General features: G+C 38.9%; 1 protein-coding gene across 2 annotated transcripts in view; it reads right to left on the bottom strand.

Moving 5' to 3' along the window:
* Window positions 1-545: 545 nt before the first annotated feature.
* Window positions 546-19,181, bottom strand: part of galt (galactose-1-phosphate uridylyltransferase) — a 189,408-nt gene continuing 170,772 nt past the window's right edge. The window contains exons 10-11 of one of the 2 annotated variants that reach the window (XM_067433716.1): window positions 11,202-11,368; window positions 546-2,207 (exon numbers count right to left, since the gene is read on the bottom strand). In XM_067433716.1, the coding sequence (XP_067289817.1) occupies window positions 2,127-2,207; window positions 11,202-11,368 (248 nt within the window). In that variant the 3' untranslated portion in view covers window positions 546-2,126. The remainder of the gene's footprint in view (window positions 2,208-11,201; window positions 11,369-19,181) is intronic. The other variant, XM_067433717.1, reaches the window with a different exon arrangement.

Below are 19,181 nucleotides of genomic sequence, written 5' to 3'. Positions count from 1 at the left end.
AATAATAATTATTACATAAATACATTAGTTTATTTCTTTCAATGAGGCTTTCCCCCCCAATAATATATCAGGAAAGTTTTCATTGTTATAACAGAGAAGTCCATTGTTATAATAATTACAATAATATTATAACAATAATGTTGTTATAATTCTAAAAACTATTGGGGGGAAAAGACTAATTGAAAGATGCTTTTTTCCCCAATAATACATAGCCTACCTCTCTCTCTCTCTCTCTCTCTCTCTCTCTCTCTCTCTCTCTCTCTCTCTCTCTCTCTCTCTCTCTCTCATATATATATATATATATATATATATATATATATATATATATATATATATACACACACACACACACACACGCACACACACACACACACACACACACACACACACACACACACACATTTTTTATGTATTCAAAAATCACCATAATCAATTTTTGTTCCAAAAGAGGGACAAACCTGCAGCACTTGACTAAACGACATGGCACACACAAATAGTTACATGAGCCAAATGGACAGCACTGAAAGAATTTATTTTTCGAACCAGTGATAGCACAGCACAAATCAGTTTGGGCAGTGCGGCGTTGCACGGTCTGACTGGGTATTAATGTAAACACAGTCAGTAACGTCTATGTAAGTGAATGTAAACAGAAGGAAAATAATGTCAAAATGTGGGTTCTGTGCATTAGACCTTGCAGTGTAAATGCAGCCAATGTGAAGGGAACAATTTTCTATGAACTTCCTTTCCAGTGTTAAGACAACAGAAGCACAGTGAACCCAAATGTAGTTTTCCTTTATGATTCATGATTTCACCACAGCATGTTGAAAAGCTCATCCGTCCCTGGCTTCTGCTCTGAATGATCCTAACCCCTAGTTCTATGTGACAACAGACACCTGAACAGATGGATGCCGCTGCAAACAGACTGGGCCCGCTCACATTCTTAAGTACACTGAGAATCACTGACAGAGAGAATGATGGAGCACCTGGCGTGGGAGAGAGACCTTCTGTTATGCCACTGTAAATTGGCTTGACAAGAAAAACGTTTCGCCTCTCAATGTCAGACATTTGAGCGCTGGCATAAACCGAACTGCAGCTCGGCAGGTGCGGTGCAGGAAAAGGAAAACTGATCCGCTGAACACATTTCCCTCATTAAGCGAGCTGCCCCGAGGCGGTGAATTGCGCTTTCCGTTTTAACAGCTACAGAAGGCCAGGTTAGATATTGCCTGTGTATACTGTAGAAAGTTCTTGGCAGTAATGAATAACTGGATTTTACATGTTGTACTTGTCTGTTCAGAACATGCTGGATTCTAAGGTGTTGATATATGGTTTCTGTGGTATTTGTCTTGAGTGTTGTTGGAAAGTTGCTAAGTAGGTTGTGGCTAAGATGTTCTATAGTGTTGTTAAGCGGGTGCTATGGTGTTCTGTGGTTGTTAGGGTGGTTTATATGGTGTTGCTAGGCAGTTGGTAAAGTTCTAGGTGGTTACTAGGTTATACAGTGGAAGATAAATGGTAGACTGTTTCTAGGAAGCTGCTAGATGTTCTAAATGGTTGCTAAGGTGTTGCTATTTGGTTAATAGGGTTTTTTTGGTTAGTTCCCTGTTTGTTGTTAGACAGTTGCTAAGTTGTAGGTGGTTGCTAGGTAATTTCTATATTGTTATAGGTGGTTGTTAGGCACGATTATGTGGTTTATACTGTGTTTTTAGGTTGTAGCTAGGATGATGTAATGTGTTATTAGGCGATTGTTTGGGTGTGGGGGGACTTTATTAAAGAATTGAAAGCTATAGAAATTGCATACAGCATTCAGTAAAGCGATAGAAATCACACACAGTATAAGCAAAGATTACAGCTTGTCATTTGGAACTTTTCAGAAAAATCACTTTGGCTCTCAACTGAGCAATTACCAGCTCCCATGGTTTGGCCTTTAGGGCCCTAAACAGAAACTTGGGAGCCAATTTTAACTTCTAACTTGAATGAAAAATAGGGGGATCAGAAAGTAGTTAGTTCAAGTTTTAAACTCTTTGCACTAAAGCAGATGAGTCGTCTTACAGCTCCATCTGTTTCTCTCAGTTTTATGTTCTCATTATCAGGCCGTTGGACACAGAAGGTGGCCGACAGGTCACACTCTTTTAGTTCTCCATTCCTCCATCACCTTCTGTTTTTTTCACCTTATAATGTTCCTCTCCGAGTTTTCTTAACTGGTCTGCAGCCTGTGAAAATGAGGAAAAGGGAGAGAGACAGAGAAGAAACAGAGACAATTCAGCTTGAGTTACTGTAGGCACTCAACACTTACCACACACTGTATACAACTGTTCAAATGTTTGTGGTCTGTTCGATTTTTTTTTTGTGTTTGAAAGAAGTTTCGTAGTGGGGCCACTTTATATTAGATGGCCATAACTTCTATGTACTTACATCAAAAAATAATTACAATGTACTTGTTGTGTTCATATAGTATTGCAAAACACTTTTGCTGATTTTGAGGTGGGATACGGGTAGAGTTATTCCTGTGATCAAAGCTGAATTTTTTGTAGAGCTATAGTATGTCTATACAGAGACTGTGCTGAGAAATATTTACTGAGAAACTAGCTCCAGCCTCCCCTATGCAGTTCTCTAGAAGTGCTTTGACCACAATTTGCTGGGATAGAGATATAAATTTAAAAAATAAAACTGTAGCAAAAAAGGGAGATTGCTGTGAAAGCACATTATGAAAAACACACAGTGTGACCCAGACCCTCCAGCGACGACAGACTCTGTATTCATGTCTAGCGCTCACAGTAGAGGAACCACCAGTCGCCCACTCTCTCCTGAGATAAGTCCCTGCAGGGGTGTGATTAAACGTCCTAGCGGCTGTGTCACTTCCTGATCCAATCTCTCAGCCACAACACTTTAATTCCTTTGCAACCGCCGCTGCGGCATGGGTTGATGGAGGCTGTTGCCGCCGTTGAGTGAGAGGTCAGTCTCATAAACACTGGCAGCTGGGCTCGCCATGGGAGTGCCGCATTCATAAAGCCATAATAAATGTTACAGCACATTAAATCGCCCCAGAAGTTCAGCACGATATTCCAAACGAAAGCCGCTCAGTCATGACGTTTGAGCGCAGAAGATAAAAAAAGCGCCTGCCGCATTACCCTTAGCGTCCCTGCGTAATGCTTGGCAATAACTGGCATATGAATATGTGCTTGTGCGCGCTAGGAACCAGTTAGGAACCAGCGACATGCAATCGCTAAATATGGCTATGCCGTATGTTGGGTTTTGACTGTTTGAGCAGTGATGCACAACCTGGATTCAAATCTGGCCTAATGAGATTAGAACACTGTCATCAATAAATTATAATTTTGAACATTAAACATTTATTTATAGCAATCAAATTAGAAGAGAGACTCTACTGAAGCCCAAAGATACGGTAGATGAAAGAGCTCAACATGCTGAAACTGTAGAAAACACAAGCAAGTTACGAAAAACATTTTCATTAGTTTGACAACACTTGCTGCTAATACTCTCATCGCAACTAAATACAGAAACGCACTAAAAATATGAGGAACCTGGCTGGGACATTATTGTTTAATGTCTACTCATCAGTGGTGTTGTCGATGACCTGAAAGGTGAGTTTTTTTGTTTATTTTAACATACTGATCGTATGTGCATTGTGAGTATTTGCAGTTTGTTTCTGTATTTACCTGTGTTGTGAGTTTTTGCAGCATGTTTATGTATGTAGTTGTGTTGTGAGTATTTGCAGTGCGCTTTTGTATTTAGCTGCATGTGAGTATATGCAGCATGCGCTTCTGTATTTGGTTCCATTGTGAGTATTTGCAGTGCGTTTCTGTATTTAGTTGCGTTGCAAGTATTTGCAGTGCGTTTCTGTATTTAGTTGCGTTGTAAGTATTTGCAGTGTGTTTCTGTATTTAGTTGCGTTGTGAGTATTTGCAGTGCGTTTCTGTATTTGGTTGCATTGTGAGAATTTGCAGTGCGTTTCTATATTTAGTTGCGTTGTGAGTATTTGCAGTGCGTTTCTGTATTTAGTTGCATGTGAGTATATGCAGCATGTGAATCTGTATTTGGTTGCGTTGTGAGTATTTGCAACGTGTTTCTGTATTTAGTTGCATGTGAGTATTTGCAGCCCGTTTCTGTATTTGGTTGCGTTGTGAGTTTATTTAGTGTGTGTATCTCTATTTGTTTGTGTTGTGAGTATTTGCAGTGTGTTTCTGTATTTGGTTGCGTTGTGAGTATTTGCAGTGCATTTCTGTATTTAGTTGCATGTGAGTATATGCAGCATGTGTTTCTGTATTTGGTTGTGAGTATTTGCAGTGCGTTTCTGTATTTGGTTTCCTTGTGAGAATTTGAAGCTTGTATTTGCAACGTGTGTTTCTGTATTTAGTTGCATTGTGAGTTTTTGCAGTGTGTTTCTGTACTTAGTTGCGTTGTGAGTATTTGCAGTGTGTTTCTGTATTTGTTTGCGTTGTAAGAATTTGCAGAGTGTGTTTCTGTATTTGGTTCCGTTGTGAGTATTTGCAGTGTGTTTCTGTATTTGGTTGTGTTGCGAGTATTTGCAGTGCTTTTCTGTATTTGGTTGCCTTGTGAGAATTTGAAGCTTGTATTTGCAACGTGTGTTTCTGTGTTTAGTTGCATTGTGAGTATTTGGAGTGTGTTTCTGTATTTGGTTGCATTGTGAGTATTTGCAGCGTGGGTTTCTGTATTTGGTTGCGTTGTGAGTATTTGCAGTGTGTTTCTGTATTTGGTTGGGTTGTGAGTATTTGCAGTGCGTTTCTGTATTTAGTTGCGTTGTAAATATTTGCTGTGTGTTTCTGTATTCGGTTACCTTGAGAGAATTTGCAGCGTGTGTTTCTGTATTTGGTTGTGTTGTGAGTATTTGTGACCAGTCACGAAAAAGTGGGGACACAAGCCGGTTCTGGGGCATTTTGAGTTATTCACAGATTCTGATAATATTTGGAGAAGTTGTGTCCATCTGAATGTATGCCTTTAGAAAAGTGTAAACGAGAGAAAACAGCCTATAAAAGTTTTGCAGTTCTCACCGGTTCTCACCTGCTGGGAGTGACAATAGGGCTCATTTACATCTCATTTAGATAAGCCATAAGTAAAGCTGCATGGTTGCTAGTAACGACAGACGCAACGGGAAAAATCGGACCGCATACTACTAATAATAAAGCTAAAATTACCAACTAAAAGCCCATTATAGTAATTGGGTTTTTTGGCAAGTGATACGATGCTAACGATTACAATTAAAATGACAGTTAAGAACAATAGGTAGGTATGGGAAGGTCTAAACATGAGATAACGTGTGTGTTCTTAGAATGAACATGTGAGATGTGGTTACAGTCCTTAACCGTGGCTGTAGTGTAGGGGTAAGGCGCATGTCATTAAGTTTTGACGCATATGCGATCAGTGGTTCGAATCCGCCTTTTGCCACACACTCTAACCGAGAAACACTTATTAATAAACACGTTAGATGCTTTATTTCCACTAACATTTTCTCAATTCTTTTTGAAAATAAATGCCTTTCCGATCTGATATGTGATGGGAAAAGGGAGTAGAGAGAGAGTGTGACAAAAGGCAGATTCGATCCTCGATCGAGTTCCATCAAAACTTGATGACATGTGTCTTACCACTACACTATAGCCAAGGTTACAGATTTGAGCCATTTCTCTGCCTTTATCCCTGTCAAATGTTACTATCGATATAGCCTCTGATTTCTTACGGTCCAGCTCGTCTGACGCCTGTCTGATACATTCTTCCTCTTCTTCACCTTCACTCAGTTGTAGATTAGGGTATTATCCAGTCTTATTATGCCGCTTTCATCGTCACTTGCATCTTCTTCAGAGTCTGTGAGCGCTTGTTCATAAGCATCCGGCTTGTCGAAGAAGTACTTCGAAACATTTTCGGTGTAACGGCCACGGTTCAGCTCGTCTGCGATCATCTTTGCGGTGTCCATCTTTATTGAATGTTGATATCAGCTGGAGCTGCATAATAAGTAGCCACGCTTCCCTCGGAGGGCGGGTACAATAACAAAAGAAACAAAAGCCGGCTTATCCCGTATGGAAATACACACAGACAATGACACGCCTCTACTGCGTGCTAGAATCTCCGAAAACAAGCCAATTTCAACTTCAAAATGTACGCTTTTAAATACACCAATACTGCTGTCTCAAAAACGGAGAGGCTTCTTCGAGATCTCAACTAAAAGATTCTGCAAAAAAACGAAAATCACAAAATTTGAAAAAAAAACACTTCAATCTCATTTTGCTCAAAAGTTGTGCTGCCGACTTGTGCCCCTGGTTTCCGTGACGGGTCACATTTAATAATATACTTAATTTATAATGCACTTTTCATTCTGAAGAATCTCAAAGTGCAACAAAGGGAAAAAATAACCAAAAAATTAATAAGAAGTAAAAATATAGAATACTACAAACAATCAACCAACACAGAAAACTGAACAGAAACAGAGCTGATGGTGAACAGAAAACAGAGCTGATGGTGAACAGAAAACAGAGCTGATGGTGAACAGAAAAAGAGCTGATGGTGAACAGAAGACAGAGCTGATGGTGAACAGAAACAGAGCTGATGGTGAACAGAAACAGAGCCGATGGTGAACAGAAAACAGAGCTGATGGTGAACAGAAAACAGCTGATGATGAACAGAAAACAGAGCTGATGGTGAACAGAAAACAGAGCTGATGGTGAACAGAAAACAGAGCTGATGGTGAACAGAAAACAGCTTATGATGAACATAAAACAGAGCTGATGGTGAACAGAAAACAGCTGATGGTGAACAGAAAACAGAGCTGATGGTGAACAGAAAACAGCTCATGGTGAACAGAAAACAGAGCTGATGGTGAACAGAAAACAGAGCTGATGGTGAACAGAAAACAGAGCTGATGGTGAACAGAAAACAGAGCTGATGGTGAACAGAAAACAGCTGATGATGAACATAAAACAGAGCTGATGGTGAACAGAAAACAGCTGATGGTGAACAGAAAACAGAGCTGATGGTGAACAGAAAACAGCTCATGGTGAACAGAAAACAGAGCTGATGGTGAACAGAAAACAGAGCTGATGGTGAACAGAAAACAGAGCTGATGGTGAACAGAAAACAGCTCATGGTGAACAGAAAACAGAGCTGATGGTGAACAGAAAACAGAGCTGATGGTGAACAGAAAACAGAGCTGATGGTGAAGAGAAACTGAGCTGATGGTAAACAGAAAACAGAGCTGATGGTGAACAAAAAAATGGAGCTGATGGTGAACAGAAAACAGAGCTGATGGTGAACAGAAAACAGAGCTGATGGTGAACGAAAACAGAGCTGATGGTGAACAGAAAACAGAGCTGATGGTGAACAGAAAACAGAGCTGATGGTGAACAGAAAACAAAGCTGATAGTGAAACAGAAAACAGAGCTGATGGTGAACCAGAAACAGAGCTGATGGTGAACAGAAAACAGAGCTGATGGTGAACCAGAAACAGAGCTGATGGTGAACAGAAAACAGAGCTAATGGTGAACAGAAAACAGACCTGATGGTGAACAGAAAACAGAGCTAATGGTGAACAGAAAACAGAGCTAATGGTGAACAGAAAACAGAGCTGATGGTGAACGAAAACAGAGCTGATGGTGAACAGAAAAAAGAGCTGATGGTGAACAGAAAACAAAGCTGATGGTGAACAGAAAACAAAGCTGATAGTGAAACAGAAAACAGAGCTGATGGTGAACCAGAGACAGAGCTGATGGTGAACAGAAAACAGAGCTGATGGTGAACCAGAAACAGAGCTGATGGTGAACAGAAAACAGAGCTAATGGTGAAGAGAAAACAGACCTGATGGTGAACAGAAACAGAGCTGATGGTGAACAGAAAACAGAGCTGATGGTGAACAGAAAACAGAGCTGATGGTGAACAGAAAACAGAGCTGATGGTGAATGGTGAACAGAAAACAGAGCTGATGGTGAACAGAAAACAGAGCTGATGGTGAACAGAAAACAGAGCTGATGGTGAAGAGAAACAGAGCTGATGGTAAACAGAAAACAGAGCTGATGGTGAACAGAAACGGAGCTGATGGTGAACAGAAAACAGAGCTGATGGTGAACAGAAAACAGAGCTGATGGTGAACAGAAAACAGAGCTGATGGTGAATGGTGAACAGAAAACAGAGCTGATGGTGAACAGAAAACAGAGCTGATGGTGAACAGAAAACAGAGCTGATGGTGAATGGTGAACAGAAAACAGAGCTGATGGTGAACAGAAAACAGAGCTGATGGAGAACAGAAAACAGAGCTGATGGTGAACAGAAAAAGAGCTGATGGTGAACAGAAAACAGAGCTGATGGTGAACAGAAAACAGAGCTGATGGTGAACAGAAAACAGAGCTGATGGTGAAGAGAAACAGAGCTGATGGTAAACAGAAAACAGAGCTGATGGTGAACAGAAACGGAGCTGATGGTGAACAGAAAACAGAGCTGATGGTGAACAGAAAACAGAGCTGATGGTGAACAGAAAACAGAGCTGATGGTGAACCAGAAACAGAGCTGATGGTGAACAGAAAACAGAGCTGATGGTGAACCAGAAACAGAGCTGATGGTGAACAGAAAACAGAGCTAATGGTGAACAGAAAACAGACCTGATGGAGAACAGAAAACAGAGCTAATGGTGAACAGAAAACAAAGCTGATAGTGAAACAGAAAACAGAGCTGATGGTGAACCAGAAACAGAGCTGATGGTGGAAGTGGTCCACTCCATGTTTTACATTTCTCCCAGCGGCAGCGTCCTGATGACGTCGTCGAGGCATGACAGCTCAAGACCAGATGATGGGTCTTCATAACGATTCAGACGATAGGGATCGCCGCAGCACCATGCAGGAGGCAGATAAAGTTTTCCGGGCACTTCTGTGGACACACCGGGGTCGACGCAGAAGTCCAAGCCGCTCCACGGCCGCAATGCAAGATGGAACAGCGGCGCAGCCGAGAAACAGAACATCCCAACATCATGCCAACATTTGCAGCGTGTGTTTCTGTATTTAGTTGCTTTGTGAGTATTTGCAGTGTGCGTTTCTGTATTTGGTTGCGTTGTGAGTATATGCAGTGTGTGTTTCTGTATTTAGTTGCGTTGTGAATCTGCACATCAGCCCGATTACTTTAATTAGCGATCGCGTAAAGGTGCCCATGTAAACGTAAAGACACTAAAGAGAGATATAGCTCATGGAACCAATTACATTCTTACCTCAGTTTCATCTTCGATATTGGCTTGTAAAATTGGCTGCAATAGGGTCTGGTTGCTCTAGTGCGCTCACCTGCTAACTTGGCTTTGAATTCCCCACCAGCTCAGTAGACAGAGGTCAGGTCGACAGATAACAAGTTCAATTTATCGCAGCCCAAACCATTCTCACTCGTTTAGCTCTGAGAAAAACAGATGTCCTGGTTTAGGACTGATAACGCTCACTGCCTGCTGATAAATTTCACATTCAGGTGAACAAGCTGGGGGGAAATGGGTTTGCGGGGAGTGTGAAAAGGGCTCGGATTGCTGTTGGGAGGGGGGCTGGTGATTGGACCCAAGTCTGTGCGACAGACAGTCGCAGCGTGACGGATCAGTGTTGACGGCCAGTGTCCTGACAACCTCCGGATGGAAGGCTGTAATTTGATCAAGCTATCAATCAATACATCCAGATGGGCATCAATCAAGAGTGTAACATGCTGCACCCTTATCCTCCTCCCCTCGGTGGCCGCAATGAGAAAAATGAGACAGGAAAATAGGGGACTCAATTTCTGTTCGGCTCCCCTTCCCTCGCTTGACAGCTTTAGACTGAGCAGGGTCACCCTGGCCTGGGAGTGCCTGACAGAAACACTTAGATGGTTGAAGTAAGTCCCACATGACTAGACACATTAATGAAGCAGGTGAAGTAGGTGCAGAAGTGCTGGAAATATGAGTCATTGTGAATTAAATGAACGCTGCTCTCTTCCAATGATACTGAGGACAGTAACTCAGTAACGCAAGAAGAAGTCAGAAGCTGTTAAGCGTGGCATTATAACAGTGCTTTGAGACTCCCTGCGGAAAACAACAAAAGTCCCCTCACTAGCCAATTATTACAAATCTGACAGCATTGGCTGTCAGGAAAGGCACTTCAGGAGCCTTTTATAACCTGTGGCTTTGGAGAAACTGGGCAGAGTAATGTTAGGTCATAAAAACCTGGCATTAAGAAATAGGTTATCTACATCTTGGGTGTTGAACTAGGAATAATTGGGGGAGCTAAGCTTGTGGAAACTCTAAATGTAGTGGAAAGACAGATAAAAACACCCCTGAGTCAGGAGAAGAATACAATCTACAGGTCTGCCTAGGCGTTAAATTGAAATCCAAACCCAGCCTGTAAACGAGAACCTGTGACCTGATCCAAACGGTGTTGTCAGATTTTATGACCAAACAAGACATTGCTCACTCTTTTTATTTTCCATCAAGCGAGTAGACCCAGATGCACGTTTACAGAGAGCCAAAGGTCTGCTAAGAGTTCTGTTCAAATAAAAATAATATCTTATTATAAATACTATTTAAAATATATTTAAAAATGTAGACAGCCAACAGCCTGCTAGGACTCATGTTAATATTGAAATAATAATAATAATAATAATAATAATAATAATAATAATAATAATAATAATAATAATAATAATAATAATAATAAAATGATTATTATTATTATTATTATTATAAATATAATAAAAAATATGATAAATGTTGCCAGATGCTTATTTACAGAAAGGCAAAAGGCTGATAAGATGTTAAATTAATAATAATAATAATAATAATAATAATAATAATAATAATAATAATAATAATAATAATAATAATAATCATTTATTTATTCCTACTAAATCAATGTACTTTTTATTTATTTTATTATAATTGTGTCTTGTCAAGAGTGTTTGGAGTAGGATAGAATCAAAATAGAAATGTAAAAAAGGCTAATGCCAATGCCGAAGTCTAGAACATGTTTTGGTTTTTTTACAGTATGTGCACTCGTGTATTTACAGTGTACTTGCCTAAGAAAGTACTGGGTAATATAAGGTAACTACATGGGTAGGTTTACGGGTAGGTTCATGGTTAGTACCAGGTTATTAAGCAGTTATTTGTATTACTATAACAAGTATATAGTATGTACATGGGGAACGGGACTGAAAAATATAGCACTAACATATTTGGAAAGAGGAAAACATACCTGTTCAGGTGTAAGATCCCTCTGTTCATTTGCTAGCATCTCATATCCAACCATAAACTTGCGGATGTTTGCGGATCGCAGTAGAGGAGGATAGTAGTGAGCATGTAGCTGCCAGTGGCTCATGTCTTCCTTTAGATAACTTCCTGTCGGGGCCCCTGGAGTACAGACTACAAGTGTTACCACACATAATGTACTGCAACCAAACACTATTAAGAGCATCATCATATCTACATTCAATTTCAATTTAAAACTTTAAACAACATATGTCCGACCCAATTTTCTTCCATTATGTGGCATATTTCCAAATGGAACTGGATTTTAAATAAGAAAAAAGATAATTTTATCCAGTAGGAATGGATTGGATGGTAAATTGGTGTTGTTACACAGCAGAATAGAGCCAGACCTAAAAGCGAGTTTGCAGAATTAAAATGTAGTCCAAGTAGGGCTGGGTGATATGGCCCCAAAAAAAACAAAAAACAAAAAAAATATATATATGTGTTGAAAATAAATTAAGTTTTTAAGGAAAACATTCCAGGATTTGTCTTCACACAATAGACCTCAACAATAGCAACCAAAATGTTGAAGGTCCATATCAATGCAGTTTCAAAACTCTTCGAAGGGCTTCAGAGGCTCTGCACGATCCCATCTGAGGAATTGAGTCTTAGCAAAACCATCATTTATTTTCAAGAAGAAAAAAAAAAACACCACGGATTGCGCAATCACGCTGGAAAGTCGGCTAGAAAGTGGGCAAACAAATCACGTGACGTGATTGCGCAATCCGTGGTGTGTCGCAGAGCAGCACAAGATAAGCAATTTAGGTTACAATTTTAAAAAATGTTCAGAAAATGACAGACAGTTTCCCTAGATAAGACCCTATTCCTCAGCCGGGTTCCTGCCGAGCCTCTGAAGCCCTTCGAAGCCCTATGAAACTGCATTTGAGTTGGACCTTCAACATTTTGGTTGCCAAAGAAGTCTTTTGTGTGGAGAAAAATCCAGATTTTTTTTTCCTAAAAAAAAACTTAATTTCTTTTCCACTGAAGAAATAAAGATTTTCTTGGATGGCGGGGTGAGAAAATTCTCAGGAAATTTTCAATTTGAAGTGAACTAATCCTTTAAAGGAACACCACTTTTTTGAAAATAAGCTCATTTTCCAAGTCCCTTAGAGTTAAACAGTTAAGTTTTACCATTTCTGAATCCAGTCAGCCAATCTCTGTATCTGGCGGTAACACTTTTAGCATAGCTTAGCATACATCATTGAATCGGATTAGACCGTTAGCATCGCACTCAAAAATGACCAAAGACTTTATTTTTTCAAATATAATATTTTTCCTATTTAAAACTTCTAAGACTTTCTTAGACTATTCTGTAGTTACATCGTGTACTAAGACCAACGGAAAATGAAAAGTTGTGTTTTTTTTTAGACCGATATATATAGGAACTATTTTCTCATTCCTGCATAATAATCACGGAACTTTGCTGCCATCCCATGGGTGCAGTGGTGCAGTGATATTACACAGCGACTTAAAGTAGTCCTCAGATAGGCAATTTCCAATGGGACCGGCACTAAGTTTGTGTAGTTGCAGAGAATGCACTTTTACAGTAGTAAATCTGTGATTATTACACAGGAATGAGAAAATAGTTCCTGGTCATATCGGTCTAAAAAAAAAAAAAAAAAAAAAAAAACCTTTTAATTTTTGTTGATCTTAGTACTCGATGTAACTATAGAAGTTAAACCATTTTCCTAAAAAGTGGAGTGTTCCTTTAACCACTGGTCTTCCATAGTAGCATACATCATGATAACCACAGTTAAAACCACACATATTAAAATGTAACTATATGGTTTGTATGGTATTTGTATGAAAAACTGTAGCCTAACATTTACTAAATGCACTTAATCACAAAAATACTGTAATTAATTACATGCCATTACTCCTTTTATACATATCTACATTAAATAAACAATAAAATGCAATAATTATGAAATTTATGTCACAATACCATGGTGCAGTTAGTGTTACTACAGTAAATCCAAGTTAAATGATGGTGATTTGTAAATTGAAAAGCCTTCTGACAGTATCGTTGTGCCCAGTTTTTCCTGTTTGTCAGCACTGTTTCATCTGGCTTTAAATTAGTTTAAATCACAGAGACATTGGTGTTCTTTACTTGATTCAAGAGTTTCTCACTGGATCTCACAGCATTGTTTAGTGGTCATGTGACGAGAACACTTAGTCAGTAATCTGCTGCACTGCTGTTTGAACTTTGAGCCGAGCGGATAAATGGTGTCATTCAAATGAGTGCTGTTTCATTCAGCTTTTGGCAAATAAACATTACATCGAATATTTATTGAACTCTTGTTATCAACTTTATTTATATAGCACTTTTTAAAATGCTGATTGTTTCAAAGCAGCTTCACGGTGTTAGCAGGAAAATAATGCAACGGAATTTGATTCAGCTGTACAGCCGCTCTGGAGAAAACGGTAATGTCATCTAGCTCATTTCAATGAATATATAGTGACAATGGCCCTCATTTATCAATCTTGCGTAGAAACTGGTGTATATGTTGGCGTAAGATTATGCTTACACTCCTCTCATCGCCTGATTTATGAAGCTGTGCGCACCTCTGCAATCCAGGTGTACGCAATACTTGCCCTTGATAAATGCGGCGGCTGAAAACAATCGTCATTAGAATAACACGCCCCTATATATTCAAGTCTCCACCTCCTCCACGCCTTCATTTTACGCCATGGACAAACAGAAGACGGCAAAGAAGCAAAACTTCTCCGACGTGGAGATCGGGTGCGTCTCAATCATCTCACTAGTCCACTAGTCAGGGCACTGATTAGCACATAAGTCAATGGGCTGACTCCCTGATCAGCGCTCTGACTACTGAACTAGTGAGATGATTGAGACGCCCATCGAGACCATCACCAGGGAAGTAGAAAAAAAAAAAACGAAATTGTTTTATTTGGGAGTTTAAAGAGTGGGATTAAAGGCGCTCACAAAAACAAAATATGGACCCAAATTACGAGTAGCCTACTCTTAATAGAGTGGAGGTTGAGAAGCGTACTCCAGCAGTTTAAAGCTGTTTGGATGATAAATTACCATCACAATGCATTATTTTACAGCACATGTTTTGAAACAATTAGCATTTAATTTCGCATCACGGCACATATATTGGGGTGTACAATAGTGATGATGATGTGATGTGGAGTAAGATTCATTCACATTAATAATTACATGACGATTTGTAAGATTCTTCTTCTTATTATTATGATTATTATTCTTAATGACGCTTGTTATTTAGAAGAAGAGTGTCGTTTTTATAGATTTTATTATTATTTAAAAGAAGAAGGTCATTTTTATTATTTTGTCAGTCTGAATTATTTTAGTCCCAGTCCGTGCGCAGCTGCCAGGCCATGCGGGCCTGAAACGTCAGATAAAGCGCACAGGCTCGCGACTGGAGGAATACATATGCCTACAAATCAAACGATTTTGGTAAAGTCACACAAATTAAACATAGACGTTCATGTTGCACAAAAATAAACACTGAATGTTGTTGTTGTGGTTTTTAACAGTGGGTCATATAGCATATCTTGCCAGTGCGTTTTGTGGTGTTAGGAATTGTTTTTCTGCGCATTTTCCCACTAACTCAAACGTGCGTACACCACCTCCTGAGCTGGCGTAGGATTTGAGCGTGCCGTACGCCAACGTCCATATTGATAAATCTCAAAGTCACTGTGGGTTTGGGTGTACGCAAGGTGTACGCTGGAAATTTGGTGTATGCACTTTTGATAAATGAGGGCCAATGTGGGCAGATCAGTAATTCATTTGATATATTTCATTTAGTTTAGTAATTCAATTTATTTGGATATTTAGTTGAAATTTGACTGTCCCCAACTGAGCAAGCCAAGCCAGAAGCGACAGTAATTTTATCGAGGAAAATTATATCGTAAATTATACATTATAATATTATCGTTATCATTTTATCGCCCAGCCCTAAGTCCAAGGAAGCAAGGCATTCTGATACTGTATGGGAGCCAAGATATCTGGAATTTGAAGAGACGAAAATTCAAGTCACCCTCAAAAGCATCCATGCATATCCTAATAATAAATCTTCTTTTTTGACCATAAAGTGAAAGGCACTGGAGTTCAAAACAACAGTGGAGCCCATTGACTTTGATTTTATGCTTAAAACTTTTTGAAACACTTGGATATACTATTAACCAGCCACCGGCAGCCTTTTCATGCATTTTTTCATAAAAATGTCATGGCTCCCAGAATATTTGGTTGTTTTGAATATCTGCAATATATCAAAACATAGCATGCAATATATAAAAATAACAGACCCTCTGTTTTTAGACAAATAAAAAAAATGTCCATTTATGCTTTCTTTTTTTATCAACACTTGAATGTGGGTAAGTTTCATAAAATAAAATAAAAAATCTAGTTTTTGTCAAAGACTACGTCTGGATCAGATTCCGTATAACAGTCAAAACACAGATGGAGTAGATCGAGTCCATCACAGCCCCGACGCTTTACAGTCCTATAGCTCATCCTGGGTCAACATTTCATTCAGTAACATTAGGCCATTTTGATTTATGCTGTTTATCTTTGATGATTGCATTATTTTTCATATGCATCTGGCTTTTTTTGTCTGTGTATGATCCAGAGATACTGTACTCTTTCAAGAGATGAGTAATAGCGCCACCCTACATTTTAACAATGACAACATGGAAAGCCGTAAAAACTCTCCATTGGCAGGGAAGCATTTTCTCATAAATGACGAGTTAACTTATTAATGGCACAGAAAGAGTTAATTTAGCCTAAAGGCCCCGATACATTTCAAGTGTCATTTCATACAAAAATCAGGCCAAACGAGGCCTTGAAGGATAAATCCAATGCATTCTTCAAAACTGTGTGATTTTCTCAGCTTATTTTATGAAAGCATGACGCAAGAATAAAACAGATTTTTTTAAAAAAAGATGTTTTTATTGAAAAGCAGTGGGTCTGTTTTCTCTTTTGATATATTACATGCTATGTTTTGATATATTGCAACCAAATATTGTGGGAGCCATGACATTTTTGTGAAAATTACCAAAAACTTGTTTTTATGAGTTAATATCCAAACAGCTCCAAAAAGTTTTACACATATGACCGGCAGCATGAAATTGTAGTAATGTTTTTTTTTTTTTTCGTTTTTTTTCTGCATTGTCCCTGTCAAATACATACATACATACATACATACATACATACATACATACATACATACATACATACATACATACATACATACATACATACATACATACATACATACATATAATCAGAATGTAAGGAAATGAACGTCGCTGTAAGCATATCAGGGCCTTAAACTGCTGCATAAAACAGAAAGGATAACCTACAATAATAAAATAGCTATCATGTGCCCTAAGACCAAGTTATTATTTGACAAAAGATTACAAAGAGAAACGTTTTTTGTAATAACTTTCCATGATGAACTGTATGAAATAAGACCAAGAACATTTATTAACAAAGTAATAGGGTCAAGTTTAAATTCATATTGATTCTAGAATGATGTCATGACCTCTATCGACTGAACAGATGTGATCTTTGCAAGGAAATGAAAGTTCAGTCATTTCCATTAAGACGTTAAGACGCAGCATGCAATGGCTCATTAAGTTTACTATGTGTTTCATTTTCAACAGCAGATCAGATCAAAAATGCTTGCTATCCCGACGGAGGTCATTCTCTCAACCCTTCAAAAAAGTCCAAAATGACTGGGTGCACGATTCAGTCTGATCAAATTGACTTGGCATCCATCTATCTTACAAGCGAAAGAAGTGCATGCGGCTACTTCAAAGCTGAATATGCTGAGCGGAACAAACCACAGCAAAGCCTTCATTAAGAACCCAGCCAATGTACAATAAAAGGGCCTGCGAACCTTTGGATGCCAGTGGCATGCGAGGCATCTCTTGTAAGGTTTCACGGTGCATATTAAGTTATAAAATGGCTGTGAGAACCAGTGGTTTGGCCATCCGCCCAATCCCAGATCCCCCTCTCTTATCCCCATGTAATGAATGAAAAGCGTATCATGCAAGTTAAATCAGATTCATCCTGACTGCTCCAGTGAAACGGCTGTTCATTTCCTTTGCTGGCATTTTCTCGACTGCCTCATGCTAGTTGGATGAAACTGGGTTTGGACTGGGGTCTTACTTCCCAGCACTCACATGCACACACATCTCTTTTTGGCCCGTCTTGGGTTTCTTCTCGAGGTTGTTGACGTTCCTGCTTTACATTTGGCTCTAGGCTCTCAGGGGTTACTTCAATACAGTGCGAAGGTATGTAGAGATCGCTGCCAGTGAAAATAATGTAGGCTCAGATTCTCCATTACTGTGCCTAATTTAAACAGTCTGAACGTGTAAAAACACTTGGCACAATGGCCAAGAATATCAAGTTCAGTGATCTGAGCTCTACAAGACATTCCATGTCTATTTACAAATTATAGTGATGTCATCTTTTCTAGTACAATTGTGAACGTTGCATGCAATCTGGATTGTTCATATGCCTTGCCTTAAACAAGACTCTCGTGTAGGGGACAGTTACTTTGAAAAATAATACATTACAATATTGCATTACTCCCTTAAAAAGTAACTAATTGTGTTACTTGGTTACTTTTTAAGAAAAGTAATACGTTACGTGACATTTGCGTTTTCTCACCTGGGCTGGGCTTGTTTTTTATTAAAGAAAATATATTGTTGGGCAAATGTGAAAACACTTTCACCCCAAAATTGAAGCCTCAGGCTGAAGGAAATGCAAATTGACACGTGCACAGAAGAGGGCGCAGCTCAAACCTTTCAACTGGCATTCTGGATAGGACACAGGAGAATTTACAGTTTATACAGTATAAAAACCATTACGCCTAAGCAAAGTCCTCATAAAACATTGAAACACAAGGTGTGTGTGTGTGTGTGTGTGTGTGTGTGTGTGTGTGTGTGTGTGTGTGTGTGTGTGTGTGTGTGTGTGTGTGTGTGTGTGTGTGTGTGTGTGTGTGTGTGTGTGTGTGTGCGTGTGTGCGTGTGTGCGTGTGTGCGTGTGTGCGTGCGCGTGTGCGTGCATGTTTTATCTAAACTATTATACATATTTAAACTATTACAACGCATAAAACATGTATGTCAACCTCACCAGACTTGAAATTTATGGAAAAAACAAACTGCTAGTTAAAATCTAGCTACAGTATTTGACACCTGCCTGAATGTTTCTCAGTGTAGCTATATTGTGTTTACAGATATTAAAAATATATGTGATGATATTGACATTTTTGTTTGGAGTAGAGAAGTCATACAAAAAAATACGACCTTATCTGAACCTAGTGTTTGAAAAACACATACAAAACTACTGCTGAAGAAAACACGTTTGTGCAACTGGACTTTTGACTCAACTATATTAGTCATTGACTTAGATACTTGTGACAACTTCCTCATGTGACAACTAGCCCTGGGGCCTGTACCATGATGGTGGTTTAACAAACACAGGTTTACAGGATTAGTTTCGAGTTAAAAACAAACAAACCAATCTATTCAGACTTTGTTGGTCCATGATGCTGTTCATCAGCTTTCTCTGTCAACTCAGGCTTTGTTCTAAAGTTCATGAGTTTAGCTGTGACATCAGCAGTGAACAGCCAATCACACACTGTGGATCAACTGAGGTTCACTTCTTGCGAGAGAAGCAGTGAGATTAATTTCTCTCATCTGCAGATTATTACATGATTGAAAAATATAAAGAATTTAAACAAATTTACACAGCAAGAAGAAAAGAGCTGTCTACGAAAGTGGACAACTTAAAAGTTAATGAAGTTAGTTTTGTTGACATATAGAGAGAATTGGACATTTTTAATAGCTTTATTTAATGTTTTTAAAACTTTATATAGGCTATTTATATTAATTTTAACAAAGTGCCTATTAATGATTGATTAACTAAAAT

Source organism: Pseudorasbora parva, chromosome 23 (assembly GCF_024679245.1).
Source record: "Pseudorasbora parva isolate DD20220531a chromosome 23, ASM2467924v1, whole genome shotgun sequence".
Taxonomy (NCBI): domain Eukaryota; kingdom Metazoa; phylum Chordata; class Actinopteri; order Cypriniformes; family Gobionidae; genus Pseudorasbora; species Pseudorasbora parva.
Note: the sequence above shows the minus strand (reverse complement) of the source record. Positions and strands in the feature narration are given on the sequence as shown.